Raw genomic sequence first — 15,993 nt, 5'->3', positions numbered from 1 at the left:
TCCAACGGCTACTAAAGGACTGCATGACTGAGTCCCAGGACTGGCTATTTCCCAACGACAGTAGTGATCCCCTGAGGGCATCGGGAAGGGGCTCAAGTTGGTCTCAAAGTGCAGTTTCACACACGCTGGGGGTCACAGCCTTGCCGGATTATGCGTGTGTGCCCTGCACCTCGTGTCCCTGCGGGAGCAAGCGCCCCTGAGCACCCAGGCTGCTAAACACCAGCCACAGCGCATCCTGCTGTTGGCCAACCTTTACGTGCATAAGGTTCGAGAGGTCTGGGTTAGAAGTCATTGTTGGGAGTCACAGTTCTGGAGCAGAGGGCAGCAGTCAGGTGGGCCCTGCGAGGGGCTCCCTTAAGGTCAACCACAATGGTCCTGAGGAAGGTTCCCATCACCTGTCCAGGCAGCGTCAAGGAGCCAGTCCCTCTGACCACAAAGGGACTGACAGGTCTGGGCCCTTTTCACCAAGAATGGTGAGGCCCACCTCCGGGAGGGGGCTGCCCAGGCTGTGCCCAGCTTCAGCCTGGACTCCTCCAACTCAGTGGAGCGACCAGGACTCCCTGGTCTCCACCAAGGTCCTTGGCAGCCATCCTGGCAACCCCTGCTACTGCTGGCTGATCCCCCTTGGTCTGTCTGTAAAAGCTTTTTTTTCTTCTTCAGCATTGGGGATTAAACCCAGGGCCTCATACTTTTGTTCATTTTAAATTTTGAGACAAGGGGTAAATTGATAAATTGTCCAGGCGGGGCTTGAACCTGTGATCTTCCTGCCTTAGCCTCCTAAGAGTGCGGGGATTACAGGTGTGTGCCACCACACTCAGCTGTAAAAGCATTTTTAAAACATTTACTATGTAAAAAAATTAGAATTGAGAGAAAAACCTCAAAGTAGAAAAAAAAAAAAAAGCCCACCCAAAATCTTGCCTTTTAGGAATTACCAGCAGTGGACTCATTTCTAAGATTTTTCTCTCTTGAAGTCCAGCTGCAAGTTGAGTTCCCCACTGTGTGCCCAGGGTCACCTAAGGTGCTGCTGTCCTCACCCTGTGCGGAGGCCTCGCTCCAGCAGACTGCTCATCCCAGTTCAGGCAGTGCTGCACGCAGAAATGGGAAAGACGCCAGGCGGGCAACAGAATGGCAACAGAAGGAATGTTTAGCGCTTCCATTTTAGCTTGAACAGGTCAGCAGGTGGTGAGGGCGTTCACCCAGTGGAGGGGCTCACTTCTGACTGTCAGTACTGGATGCAGGGCATCCCCAGCCGCAAAGAGCTTGGCCACTTCCAGCTTCTGGCTGAAAGGCAGGGCCACTGGAGGCTCCCGCAGCTCTGCACTGTCATGTGAGGTTCCAGGGGCCTCCCCTCTCTGGTTACTTGGTTACTCTTGCTGCCGACAGGCACAGGCTTGGAGCCTCAGGAAGAAAACCAGGCCAGGCTGGCTAGAGAGGATATTCTGCAGGGCAGTTTGCAGATAGTTCTCCCAATGCCTCAGCAGCTTCCAAGTACACCCTGGACACCCACAGGGACCAGACACTCAGAGATGAGGGAAGAAAGCAGGACTCGGTGACAACGTCTTGGAACTCACGGTTTATTGACACTTCAGCATGGCAGGCTCCTGGGAAGAGATTACCTTTTTGGTCCCTTCACCTTGGAACTTGTCCCCAAGACCAGGGAAAACAGTCATGTCTCGGTACAAGATCCCCTGCTGTGCGAAAACACAACTCCCAGGAAGCCCCCGCAAGTGTGCACAGAAAAACCCTTGGCAAGGCCCATATGGCACATGAATGGCAAAGCTCGGCGCATTTGGCAAAGTTGAGTCTCAACAAAAGCACAGGACTCTGGGGTCTGCCCCTTTTGGACTACGGAGGCAAATTAAACCAGAAACACAGCTTATTTTACACAGGTCTACCTGGCTTCCAGGCAGCATGGGTTGGGGGCCAGGCCTTAGGAGTGACCAGAACTGTCTTCCCAGTCCTGGAAATACTGCTGAGGTAGCCGGGATGCCCACACTGGAACATGCCATGGCAGGGGAGGGCGAGGACAGGGGCTGCATGCTGCCCCAGGAGGGCAGGAAACAGACCATGGTCAGGCAGGGGCTTAGTCAAGGTCTCAGGGAGTCTGAGATCCCAAAGGCTGTGACACCCACACCATGGCTCTACACCCCTGAAACATACTCTCAAGCCTGAATTTTGACGAGGACACCCTTGAGAATTGGCTATGCCTTCCTGCCCCTCCTAATTCTACCACCCTGCAGGACTCAGTTGGGGATCAGCAGCACCTGTAAAAGCAGGGTTTGATTTCTCCAGCTTTTGTATTCCATATAAGGTGCTGGCATCTGTAAGTTGATTCTTTTCCAACCCACTTAATTTTAAGAATAGACACTAATAATACTTAATCACCCCTCCCTGCTGGCAAAAGGGGAGGGGCCTTCAGTGCTGGCAGCATCTCCTCAGGATGTGCCAGGCTCACCTCGAGTAGCCCCTACATTTCCAGAATTCCCGGTTGGAGCCTCGGCAGACATTGTGCAATCCCTATGCCTAACAAAAGGGAAACGGAGGCCCACAAGGGTGCGAAGACTTGCTCAGCTCATACACTGAGCTGGTGGCCAAGCTGGCCTTTGAAATGGGGTTCAGCTTTTCAGAATGGTGTCCCTGGCTAGGGAGGTCCTTTTCTGTGCCCAGAAGCTAGTGCAAGGCCAGTCCCTGGCCAACCCCAGTGGTGACCCAGGCCTCCGCCTGCAGGGCCTTGGCAGTCCGCACGGCAGAGCAGCCCTGCTCCGGGGGGTGGGGAGGTGTTCAGACAAGTGTGGGGAAGGGACCTCCCTCTTGGCAAGCTTGAGAGGAGGTCTGGCAGAGCCTCAGGCCAGAGAATAAAGCAGACCAGCAATGGGTATGATCCAAATGTCACTGGGGCACAACTCCTCTCTTGGCAGCAATGATAGAATAAGATTAGCAAAGCAAAGAAAAACAAGCCAAAACTCCCTCTCTCGGTCAAGGTCACTGCCATGAGCAGGATGGGATAGTAGTGAAGGCTAGAGCCACATCCCTGCACCTTGCCCAGCCCTCTGCTGAGAGGACATGAGGGGTCCTGGCTTCTGGGCCTCAGTTAAGGTAAGCACTGCCTAGTCACTGTTGGTGGCCAACCATTCTCTGAATGGCAATGCTTAAATCAGGACACTGAGCAAGGCCTTAGCGGTATGGTTTCATCTCCTGAAGCCTCACTGCGGGAATGAGGGGAGAAGCTGAGGAGCCACCAGGGCCGGCTCTGCCCTTCCTGCAGCTGTAGACTTGGCCGGGGCGTCTTGCACACCTGTCCTTTCCATGAGCTGGGAGAAGGGCGAGGTGCGCTGAGCGCAACTCTGCAGAGCTTCCTGGTACCCTGTTGTCTGCAGGTGGACTCTGATCACTTCTGCAGGGATCTCATGGCCAAACTTCCTCTTACTGTCCCTGTCACAAGCCTTAGCTAAGCCATCCACCGCCCTTTGGACCTCTGTGGGAGCAGCCCTACTGCTGCTCAGCACTTCCCTCTGAGGCTGCTCTCCACGGGCCTCCAGGGCCCTTCTTTCCTGCCCTGTCCCTGCCCTCTGCTTGGCCGCCTCCCCAGTCCTGCCACTTTCAACTCTGCATATACTACGCAAGCTCCTTGAGATACCCAAGTATCATCACTCTGGGCCTCAACTTCCCAGTATTCAAGGGGACTTGGAGCCTTTCCTTCTTGCAGCTACAGGACAAAGCCCTGCGGGGGAGGACACCAGCCTGGGGGTGGGGGACTGGGGCTGTGGCCGGGGCTGTCAGATTGCCAGCAGCATCCCACCCCTGCCTCCAGACAAAGCCAAGACACTGGGCTGCCTCCGGGCTTCCCAGAGCCTCTTAAACATCTCCCCCTGAAGAAACCAGTGTGATTACAAATACACAAAGGTATTCTGGAACATTCTACTCAAGTAGCAGCGAGACCAGCACAGCAGGGCCCAGGCAGCAGTCCCACCCATGGCTCCTGCCAATCATTCCGGCAAGGCTCTTGGGGGCTGCCTGGCAACACAAAGAAGGAAAAGAACTCCAGGGAGATTTCTAACCCAAATCACGCCTTCCTAGCAAAACAAATGCTGCTTCTGTAAGAACTTCAACGGGCCTGTCAGAATCTATGGCAGACCAGCAAGCCTCATCTCCCACAGCCGTGTAAGGCACTTAAGCGGCTTATTAACACCACCTGGAAAAGTTTCTGCTTCAATCCTGATTTAGAAAAAAAAAAAAAAAGAAAAAAATTCAGTAATACTGCAATGAAAATGTTTCCAAAATAGGAAAACAAACAAACAAAAAAACCAACCCAAAAAGTAAATACTTAAGTTTTCTAAGAAATAAACACTAAGCTCTGCTTAAATTATATGACACTGTGGGTCATTTTGGCACTGACAAAACAAAGACAAAATCTGAAATACTGCTTCTGAATTAGACTTTTCCTGGAATAAAACCCAAACAAATGACACACACGTCTTGTGTCAGTAAGTGCAGAGCTTTACCTCCCCAGGGCCCTCAAGGCAAGCAGGAAGAGGGTCTTGTGGGCCCTAACACATCCTGGGTGGCCGCGGACCAGATCCCTGGCCTCCCTCTCTTTCCAGCAAGGTTGCTCTCTCTTCTTTGGGAAGCCAGCATGGTGAACCAGGACGTGCCAGACCTATCCCTCAGTATGACCCTTCCTCCCACCACGGCCATCCATAGCCACGGCCATGGCGAGAAGCCGTAAGAAAGCCAGGATGGATATCCTGTCTGCTTGACCTGACCCCAGGATGTGCCTGAAGATGGTTGGAGCTCTGAGGTCTGCTGGGGGGGGTCCCCCGCGCATGTCCCCCAGTGCTCCACATGCACACCCTGTCTTTGGTCAGGCTGCTACCAGATGCTTGAGATTTCTGGGCCCACCCCTGCCTTGATGAGAGGTAGGAGAAAGAGCCAGGCCACATCCTGGGCCATCTTCACTTTGGTAAGGTCTTTTCCCTACGCCTGCTTCCGAGCCCTGCCTGGAGCAATTCTGCAGTTACCAGAACAGGCTATAGCACACACCGCCAGCGGTCTTGGGGTGCTGGGGCAAGCACAGTGTGGGTGGTGCACCCTGCCCACTACTGACTGTCAGGTCCTGAGACCTCTGACGAGACTCACACAGGTGGAGGGAAGGGTCGGGGTGGGGTGAGGGGGGAACTGGACCACCTAGCTTTTCTGAGGAGTGTCGGTCTTGGGATCTGAGAGGCCAGAGGGCAAGTCCTGGCTTCTCACATCTGCCTGGGAGTCCCCTGCCCCCTGGGTCCCACCCTCCAGCAGCTCTCGGGGGTCCCTGAGGAAGACCACCATAACCGTGATGTTGTCACTGGAGCCTCGCTCCCGGGCCACAGCCACCAGCTCCTCAGCAACATGGAGCCCATTGCCCTCCTGTTTGACCAGGTGACCATGGACAAGGCTGGTGACTTCATCGAGGTAGACGAAGTCGAAGAAGCCATCGCAGGCGAGCAGCAGGTAGTCCTCAGAGCCAGTCAGCTCACAGGAGGCCGAATCTGCCTCCCCGGATATATAGGGCTTCTGGAGGATGTCCCCTAGGCACAGGAGGAGAAGAGCTAACGTCAGAGGGCCTCACTGTCTACTCCCGCTCTTCACTAGCCCACCGGCACTCAGCCTGTGGGGACAGACCCTGGCCCAGAGGGAAACTCGCCAACGCTTCCCACCCTCCTCAGAGTGCCCTCCCCCGCCACCAGCCACAGCCTGGGAGCCTGTCCTTCCTGGTGTGTCCAGAGAAACAGTGGCAGTAGCATGAGATACTGTAAGGTCCTGAGTTCAATTCCAGTGGCTGTAAGGAAGGTGCTACACTTGCCAAGGACAGTGAGAGGGGCAGGCCCCAATCCCCGAGGTTAGCTGGGGAGGGAGTGATCTTTAAGTGCTGTACTTGGAAGGGGCAGATATGGTCTCTGGGCTGAGACTTGGCAGTGACAGGATACTGAGAAAATGGGATGGAGGAGTGGGTAAGGGAACTGCTATCCCCCCAAAAGATGAAAAAGAATCATTCACATAAATGGGGGCAGTAACCTCATTTATGAAATATTTAAAAGCTTTTCTCCTAGCCCATACAGTGGCTAGCTCAAGGATTTTGGGGGAGCCTATTTAAGAGTTAACGATATATAACTTAAACTGCAGTTACTGGTGGGAGATGACAGTTTCTTGAGTATTCACAATTGTGGTCTCTAAATCTACCCTGTTCCTGATGACATAACCCTAGTACAGACAGGTCCCGGGTGGTTTTTTTTTTTTTTTTTGTACAGGGAATTGAACTCAGGACCTTGCACTTGCCAGGCAGGTGCTTGTGCCACTGGGCTACATCCTTGAGCTACATTATATATCAGCAGAAATTCGTTTGAATTTTGCTCCTTTCTGGATTAATGATAAGTGGTCTGAGACCCTCTCTGCAAACTGGTGTGTCAGCCCCATAACCACAAGGGCAGATCATCAATACTCCACAGCAGACTGCATTGCTAAGCTAGGAGGTCTGCCAGGTTAGATGCCTTAAACACATTTTCAACTTATCAGGGGTTTCTTGGAAAGTAATCCCACTCTAAGCCAGGAGCTTCTGCACACTGCAAATCCTTTTTGGCATATAACACTCTGTCCTAAACCACTGGTTGAGCCCCTGGTCACTGTTGGAGGCCTTGTTTTACCCCGTGCCACCCTTTGCACTCTGCTTACCAATGGCTCTAGAGACGGCCAGGGTCGCATTGACTCTCCAGCAATCCAGGAAAACCACAAAGCCACCCAGTCTTTGGATGCGCTCCCACTCCTCCTGCAGGGAGACAGCCAGCGTCCGGGGCCTGGGTGAGTCCATGGACCCAGAGGCCCCAGCACTGCAGCCCAACCAAAGAGACGGAGCTAGTTTCTATGATATGTTCAAAGCCACAGTGTTTGAACCAAGACAGGACATTCAGAGATGCACTCAAATTAGGTATCATTACAAATGGTTACAAGTATAAATAATCTAAATGTCCTTCAGCTGCAGGAATGGCTAGCAAGAGATGCTATGAACATAAATGGCCCACCAGGGGCCAATGAGCGGGGGTCTGGGGCCAGGGAGATGCTCAAGAGGCAGCAGAAAGACACCAGCTTTGGATTTGGATGGTGGATACCTCAGCTTCCTTATCTTCACCTGGAGGATGCTATCCCTACCATGAAAGCAGCTGAGACAAGATGAAGCAGTCGTACGTATATGTGGCCACATGGAAAGGTTCATAAAACCTGAGCCAAGCCCTGCAGCAATTCAGTGCCCGCTTGATCCTTGTCCTACCCTAACCCCGCCTCCCTACCAGGCAGTGTCTCTGCTCATCACAGCGACCAGCCCAACTTCCTCCCAGAGCACAGGACAAAGGCTTCACCTAGCCACAAGTCACTCAAAAAACCTCTTTGGATCTACTAATTCCTGCAAATGAAGAAGCTTCCCAGACATAAGCCTGTCACCAGACAGCTGGTGACAACAGCTGAATGTACCACACGTGCACCACCCCCCGGGGAGCCAGGCATCTCTACTGGAGGAGGCAAAGTGTCCTTTATCTCTATTTTACATGCTGGGTAAACCTCCTGCTCATAACTACCTGTACAGTGGGGTGCCCAGTAGGCTGGGCATCCCCACCACTCGAACCAGCCACCTGTCCTAGTGCAGTGGGTAAGATTATGGGATCTCAAAGGCTCCCTCAGGTTTGGTACCTCCTTCCCACTGTGGTCTGAGCAGGGCTAGAAAAAGGCAGGGAGGGCAAGCATAAGGAAAAGAGGGGAAGGGAGGGGAGGGGATAGACACACCCTACACCAGTTCACACACACACATGTGCACATGAAGAGGCGCGCAGACCAGCAAGGAACTGTGGCTGGGAGCTGCTCCGACCCCAGCCTTTGCCTGTGGTAAGAGTTGAGAACTGTCAGCCTTTCTCTGCTTTTGTCTCTCATATGCTCCAACTCAGCCCAAATCCTCAATGCCTGTGATGTAGGGACAGTGAGTGGGGTGACCAAAGGTGACTAAGGGTAAAGTGGAAGCTGTTCTCATGGGCCCCTGTGAGGTGAGGGTGAGACAACTCACACCTGTCCACCTTCAATCTTGGGGAGCAGTGATGTCAAGGGCAAGGTCTTTGAGGGCAAGGTCTCCCCAGGGAGGTCCTAAAAGCAGGGCACTTGGCCCTTAAAGCTGTGGAACCAGCCAGACAAGGTGATGCAAACCTACAATCCCAGCACTCAGGAGGCTGAGGCAGGAGGATTGTGAGTTTGAGGCCAGCCTAAGCAACATAAAAAGATCCTGCCTCAAAAACAAACAAAAAATAAGATATAACAAAAGCCTCAGAATCCCCCTTCCTGAGCACCCCCTATTCTCTGCTCCCTGAGAGAATGATGTGGGGACAGGACTGAGCTAGTGAAAAGGAAGACACCTGGGCCACACTAGGCCTGTGAGCTCCACCTTGACAGCTGTTTAGAAAGCCCTAGTAGGTTCCCTGTGCCAAAAGGCGACCCTGTGTGCACAGGCTGCCCACGCCCCTAAAGTGGGTCTGGCTTGCCTAGCTCAGGCCCATACCCTGTACTTCCTGGCTGGGGGCAGCCCCGCTAAAAGAGCAGCAGGTCAGTGGCTCTGGCATCACCTGCTCTCTCTTCAACTAGACGCTGCCTCTGGCCTGCAGAAGTCACACGTGCCTCCAAGATTCCACCCCAGGCCCCACTGCCATTGCTCTCTTCCTGTCACACCCTCCCAGCTGTGTCCTCACCCTCACTGTCACACCTTCTTCCTCCACTACACAGAGCTACTGGCTGGCAGGTGGAGGTCCTATTTGTGACCCCACTGCCTCTGCAAAGTATTGTGTAAAAAACAGGCTCTGGCAGGGCGTGGTTGTGTATTCTTGTAATCCTACTACTCCGGAGGCTGAGACAGGAGGATTAACTCCAGTCTGAGGCCAGCCTGGGTTACATAGTGAGTTCAAAGCCAGCCTAAACTGCACAGTGAGACCCTGCCCCACCCCCGCAAAAAAGTAGGCTTTAAATGTCTGCTGACCTGAAGCTACTTCAGCAGCGGGAGAAGCTCTGTTCAGACAGCTGCAGCAGCACAGCTCCCCACACAATCCTCAGGTCACTTTTGTGGGCTGTTGGGCCACAAATAAAGCTCCCAGTTTCCCGTCCTCGTAACTGACGTGGGGAAAGTCACTTTTGTGAAGAACCTTTGCCCACATCTTTGATTATTTCCCCAGCAGGTGGTGGGCTACAAAGAGGACCACAAGCTGCAGCTGGCAGGAGGGAGGTGGGCTCTCGTCTCTGCCCCCATCTCTCCTCACCCCTGGCCATGGGTCAACAGACACTTGCGTGCGCTCCTCCTGTGCAGGCACCGATCTCAGCACTCACATGTACCGGATCACTCAATCCTCTGAACATGCCAAGAACCCTATTTCACAGATGAGGAGCCTCAGGCCTAGAAAGGACGGAGCCAGGGCCAAGCAAGGCGATCTGTCCCTGCTTTACCATGACACCACACTGCAGCGCTCAAGTGCTGCTTGGAAAAGGTCTCCCCTGGGTTTCAGAAAGAAGCTGGCCTCTGAGCTGCACAGGTGCAGGCAGTGGGTGGCTCACCTGGCTACGTTTCACCTGCCAGGGAAAGAGGACCGACAGTGAGCAGGTGCCAAACTCCCCTGTAGTGGGGTGGTGGTGGAGCGGCAGAGACTATCTGCTACTTAAGTATATGCTCTGGGCAGGTGACTGAACCTCTCTCTGTCTCTGTCTCTCCGCTTCAGGTCTCTCCTCTGTACAATGGGGAGAGCCACACAGGTGGTGCAGACCAGGAGCTGTGCTGAGAGGCCAAGGAGCACCATGACCCCCGACTGGGGGTCAATGCCCAAGAGTCTCTGTCCTGCATTCCCAATCTAAGAACCACAAGAGGAAAGATGGCTCAACTTGACCACTACAGAATACCCAGAACAACAGGTGTGGGGAAAAAACCGCAAACACCAGACTAGGAAACCACCTTCCTAACAAGTCTAAGGTGCTTATAAATTGGTAAGGAAAAACAGACAAGGGATAGAAAAAACTGTTCACAGGGAAAGACAAGGCAATAAAAACTATCTTAAAACTTTTTCTTTCTTTCTTTTTTTTTGCGGGGGGGAGTTGATTCTGAGTACTGAACCCAGGATCTTTGCACTAAGCTACATCCCCACCTTTTTTTGAGGGGAGGGTACAGGGTCTCCCTGAATCACTGAAGTTGGACTGAACTTGTGATCCTCCCGCCTCAGCCTCTCAGAGTGGTGGGGTTACAGGCGTGTGCCACCATGCCTGGCTTAAACTTTTGAAACTATATTTAAATTTGCTCTGTAAGAAAAAAGCAAATCAAACAACTGCTGAGATACCCTTCTTATCTTTCAGGAGGGTGAAATCCTGTGAGTGGGGGAACTTGGTGGGACACTCTCAGATGCACTGCTCAAGCACAGGCTGGCCCAGCCGGGAGAGGTCCGTTGGGCAGATCTACCAAGATTGTGCGTCTACTCTGACCCTGCAATCCTATCTCTGGAAATCTTTTCTACAGATACACTTGACCCTGGGCAATGTAGTGGACAAAGTTATGCACTGCTGCCATGTTTTCAGTACAGAAAGACTTAAGACTTCAGTGTTTCTCCACAAGGGACTGGATGATGAGCAGAACGCCAAGCGTCTCCAAGGATGAGAGCCCTTCGCGTATAGGTGTAGAATGGTCTGCCAGGTGCAAAGGTAGCCGAGAAAAGCTGGTGTAGAGCATAGCACGTGGAGAAGATGGTGTTGGGGGAGGGAACACAGGCATTCTGTGATACCCAAACATGCCCTCCCTGCCCTCAGGAGACAGATGAGACTTCTCTGTGAGATATGGGCTGAGGAGGGACAGCTTCCTCATGTCCAAGTTAGGGCCTTGGGACTCAGACAGGTGAGTGACCTGAGTTGCAGGCTCCCAGCATAGTCTCTGCCTACTGCAGCTTAAGCTTCACTCCAGCCCTAGTGCTACCTCCTTGTTCTCAGCCTCTGCTTGGCTGCTCCATGCCTGTGGGTATCACAGAATTCTGGGCTGGGCTGAGATGACCCCACTTCCTGGGCTGCCTGTTGGGGCAGAAGAACCAGCTCTTGCCTGGAGCTCTGGGTTCCATGTCACTGTGACCCAGAGAGCTCTCAGGAAGGGCTCACTTGAGACTCCCTGGCCACCCAAGCCACACAGTGGTGTCCTCCTCAGCAGGGGCAAAAGAAGCTGCCAGCGCCGCTGCACTTCCGAATCCTCAACAACACCCAGAGGGGACCTGCTGACATTCTGCTGCCCTGTGAGGTCCCCAGTCTTGCACAGGCCTAGAACAACAGTAGCCTCAGAGCATCCTGGGTTTGACGGAAGGAGCCCTTACCGGTTGGTCAGGTCTGTGTGCGTTCATCAACTTCACCAATTGTCCCTGTTTCACCAGGAAGACCTGGGAGTCCCCGAGCCAGGCGACGTGCAGGGTTGTTCCAGCAACAAGTGCGCACACGCCTGTGGTGCCACTCTGCAGCCGCTGCAGAGAGAGGCCCACGTGGGGCAAGGTGCGTGTGATTCGGTGCCCACACGGGGGGCACGTGCCTGACAGCCCAAGAGGACCCACCTACATGCCATGGATGAAGTGTGCAGCAATCAAGCCACATGGAAGAGGAAAGTATCCAACAGCACCCCACTAGTACCACACTCTGGAACACGCAGGCTCGTCTGTAGCGGCAGGAAGCGGACTCAGGAGCTGGGGGAGTGGGTGTGTGGAAGGGCAGGAGGGGACAGGAACAAGGCAGGGCAGGAAGTGTGATGAAGATGCCCATTACAGGAGTGAAGGGTTTCGTGAGTGTACACATAAACCAAAATTTATCCAATCATGTACTTTAAATATGGGCAACTTATCATGCGTCAATTATGTCTCAATACTGTATACAGAACAGAAGCTAGAGATACAGCACAGCGGTACAGCACTTGCCTAGCATGTGGGAGGCCCTCGGTTCTGTCCCCAGCACCACCAAGTGCCAACAAAAGAAAATAATTGAACTGTTGTAGAGCCACCTCTCTTTACTCCAGGAGCAATGCGCAGCTGAGAGGTCTGCCTCACCAGCTGGGGCGACAGTGCAGTTTTCTACGAGGCTCCCTCTGGGGGTTTTAGATGCCTTACAGTTTTCTGTTGTGGTGGAAAGTCTGCTGAATTCCACATAGCTCTGTGGTTAGAACATGTGATAATAGGTGCCTCTCTTCACTGTCTCCTCACTGAGACAGGTCTTTTAAGCAATCTGAGCCTCAGTTTCCCAATGTCTGAAATGGGTACAATATTAAAAGACACCTCCCAGGGCTGTCGTGAAGGTTAAGCAGGTGTACGTCCACAGGAGAGGCTTGATGGGTTTTTCTCCTTTCAGAAACATGTGCCTCACTCTTACACATGGCTGTAACTCCCAAGGACAGACACCAACAGCCTGCTGAGTTCCTGCTAGGAAGAGCAAGGAGAGGGGGGAGAGTGTATTGATCATGTTTTATGTCGCCTGTATGTTATGACGCAATGACATCTTGGGGCCTGGTGAGACTGGATCAGCGGACTAATTCCTAGAGACAGCAAATGCTGGCCTGAGAGTGTTACCTCTCATGGGAAAGCCACCTGGTCCTTCATTATCTACCAGGCCAAGGCTTCCTCTGTGCAGGGTGGCTTCAGGGCCTGGTGCAGGGATGGTTAGAGACTACCCTTGTCATTCAGAAACGACTAAGGTTATGCAAACTATCCAGTCCTGAGCATGGGATGGCCTGCCTGCCTGGCCTCACCGCGTCTTTCCCAGAGGCCATGTCTCCTCCGCTCCCCCGGTCTCTTGACTGGCACTGCCTGGTGCTGCATGCCGCCGCCTCTTGGTAACTATGCGCACTGAGCTCTTCTTTGAAGGCACTTGTCTGTTGCCTAACTGTACCGGATTAAAACAAAATCCTATTTCAAAACAGGATGCCTGTTCCCTGTGGAGGCCCAGCACGCTGGCCCAGGGTGTTATGGTTTGGAGAGGGGGCTGAGTATCCCTCCAAGGCTTCATGTGTTAAAATTTAAATCCCACTGTGAGGTATTAAAAGGGTGGAAACTTAATCCAACTATAGTGTCTGAGAGTGAGAACTGTGGGAGGAGACTGGGATTGGATAAAATTATTAGGGTGGAGCCCCCATGGGTGAATCCTAGTGGCTTTAGAAGAAGACAGAGGCCAGAAGATAGACACATACATATGTGTACTTCTGGTCTCCTGCTGTGTGATGTTTTGAGCAACTTTGGGGCTCTACCAGCAAGACCATTACCAGATGAAGCCCTTTGACTCTGAACCTGCAGAATCACAAGCCAAAACAAACTTCTTGTCTCTATAAAGTTATCTAGCCTCAGTTATTTCATTATAGTTATGGAAACAATAAAAGGGGGGGTAAGCTTCATGCTGCTTCCATTCAAATGAAAAATGAGCCCTTTTTCTTGAGAATAAATGGCATGATGTCCAGCCACATTCAGTGAGGATGTTCCCATGCCACCAACCACCTTGGTATCCTTCCCTCAGTAGAGGTAGCAACTCCGATCCTAGTGGCTGCTGGCCCCCAATATGCCCTTGAGACCTGGCTGCTGATTCTCACCTCTCGCTTGGCTTTCAAGAGAAACATTTCATCAGTGTGTCGGAAGGCTTCTTTGAGGGCTTCTGCTGGGTCTGTAAGTAGCTTTGGCTGGCGGGCGGTGTTGACATGTAAGTGGACTGCAGCATACCTCGCGGCATCCACGCCTCCATGACCGTCAAACACAGCAAAGTATGCACGGTCCACAGGGTCCTGATGGGGAGCACAGAGTGGGTCACAACTCCGCTAGCCTTGCACCTCACTGAGGCTGGGACTCCTGCCAGCTGCCCTCATCCAGGGGGCAGGTGTGGCCTAGCCACCCACTGGGGTAGCACTACCGTTTCAATGTTTGTCCCTGAGAATGCATGTGTTGGAAACTTAATCCCAAAATTCTTATGGTAATGGTATTTGGAGATAGGACTTTTGAAAGATAATAGATTAATCCTTTTATGGATTAATGAATTAACAGGTTACTGAGGGAATGGCTCTGTTATAAAAGTGAGCTCTCCTTGGCAAACAGATTCTGCTTTGCCATGTGATATTTTGCACTGCATCAAGACTCTGCAGAGTCCCCTCCACCAAGGCCATCACCAGATGCAGCTCTTTGACTGGGACTTCTCAGTCTCCAGAACTGTAAGAAATACATTTATTCTTTACAGATTACCCCCTCTCAGGTATCCTGTTATAGCAATAGAAAACAGATCAGGACGGGTAGGGCTTGGAAGAACTGGAAGAACTACATTTGTGTACTTCTAGTCTCTTGCTGTGTGATGTTTTGAGCAACTCTGGCATCATACAGGCCAACCTGGCTCAAGCACCAAGGAGCTAGGAAATTTGGAAGAGGAAAATAAATCCTTGGAGCCTTGGCTTTACCATCTGTACTGGGCTGCTCCCAGAAGATAGACCAGGTGGCTCCTGGTGCTGTAGGCTGGCAGGGCTCAGCAGTATGTCTGAGGTGGCTTTGGCATGGGGCCTGGCCTCTTAACAGACATATGCCTACCACTGCCTTTTCTCAATCCTTCCCTAGGAAAGTAAAGTGCCTGGTATCCTGGCTGAAAGGTGCTGATACAAGGAATTGGGCCTCTCAGACGCCCCTGGAAAGTGCTTTGCGAGCTGCCCAGCACCTCAGCCTTGAGACAGCCTCTGAGAAGTCTCTCCTGTCTCGGCTTTGGCTGGCAGCTCTTCTTAGGCTCCACCGCCCGCTCCAGCCCAGGGACCCTGTCAGTAGAACACTCACAGACAAGCCGAGGAGCAAGTTGAAGACAGGAAGGGACACATGCCGGTCTTCCATCCTGCGGCGACTGTTCCGGATGGCGTGGATAGAGACCACCCACTCCCTCTGTGGGGTCTGCGCAGTAACTGGCACCTGCTTCTGCCACTCGTCACTTACTTTCCAGAGCTGGTTAAAGAAACTCCGTGCCAGTCCTGTGGCATCTAGCACTGAGGGCATGACAGGAGAACTGTCAGAGCAGCACAAACCACCCAGCTCAGGTGTCACTGCCCCTCTCCTCTGGCCCCACTTGGGTTTCCAGACAGCCCCCCATCCCCGTCAGCCTGCACGGGCCTCACTGACTCATCACTTCCCAGGGCACGGTGAGCATACCAACCTGTTAAACTATGCGTAACAGTCTGTTGTTGGCAATTAGAAATGTCTGGTTTGACAATAAGTACTGAGAAGTCTTCCACTCCATGATGGGGCAACTCCACTCACAGGAACACCCCGTAAGGAGATGCAAAAATTCTTTACAAAGTACAGAATCCTTTACAATTGCGCATTACTTAGAAACAATACATACCAGGGACAAGGAATGATGAGTAAACCCTTATCTATTCTCTTGTGAAGAGCTAAGCTGCTACTAAAAATGACTTTCACAACTAAATGTGCAACTACCATATGACCCATAATTGCACTCCTGGGCACTTATCCCAGAAAAATAAAGACTTAACACACGATGACTTGCAGAGGGATGTTCACGGTTGCTTTCTCTGTGGTGGCTAAAATCTGGAATCAGCCTAGATGTCCTTCAATGTGTACATGAATAAATTTTTGAAACATGCAACAACCTGGGTTAGTTTCCAGAGTTACACTGAGTGGAAAAAGCCAGTCTCCCCATGTTATGTACTGGGTGATCTATTTATATGCATTCTTGAAATGCCAAAATTCTAGAAATGCATATTAGTAATTGTCAGCAGCTAAGGATCTTGGTAGGTGGAGCCAGGGAGTGAGAGTGGCCATTAGAGGGTAACACAAAGAACCCTTGTAGTGAGTAAAAGATCCAGCTTGGGATATTTTATTATAGTTTTGTAAGATGTTATTCCTGGATTGAACTGGGAAAATTGTACATGGAATTTCTCTGCATTATTTCTTACAATTAGATGGGCAGATA

The 15,993-nt window shown here is 52.1% G+C and overlaps 1 protein-coding gene across 1 annotated transcript in view; it reads right to left on the bottom strand.

Moving 5' to 3' along the window:
- Positions 1 to 1,558: 1,558 nt before the first annotated feature.
- Ppm1f (protein phosphatase, Mg2+/Mn2+ dependent, 1F) overlaps positions 1,559 to 15,993 on the bottom strand; it is a gene marked incomplete at its 5' end in the record, with an annotated part of 22,752 nt that continues 8,317 nt past the window's right edge. Inside the window, 5 exons of the mRNA XM_013517654.1 lie at positions 1,559 to 5,564; positions 6,706 to 6,799; positions 11,388 to 11,531; positions 13,631 to 13,819; positions 14,844 to 15,046. Coding sequence (XP_013373108.1) covers positions 5,185 to 5,564; positions 6,706 to 6,799; positions 11,388 to 11,531; positions 13,631 to 13,819; positions 14,844 to 15,046 — 1,010 coding nt within the window. The remainder of the gene's footprint in view (positions 5,565 to 6,705; positions 6,800 to 11,387; positions 11,532 to 13,630; positions 13,820 to 14,843; positions 15,047 to 15,993) is intronic.

Source organism: Chinchilla lanigera, unplaced genomic scaffold (genome assembly GCF_000276665.1).
Source record: "Chinchilla lanigera isolate Chin_1 unplaced genomic scaffold, ChiLan1.0 scaffold00041, whole genome shotgun sequence".
NCBI classification, from domain to species: domain Eukaryota; kingdom Metazoa; phylum Chordata; class Mammalia; order Rodentia; family Chinchillidae; genus Chinchilla; species Chinchilla lanigera.
This window is presented reverse-complemented; position numbering and strand designations above follow the sequence as displayed.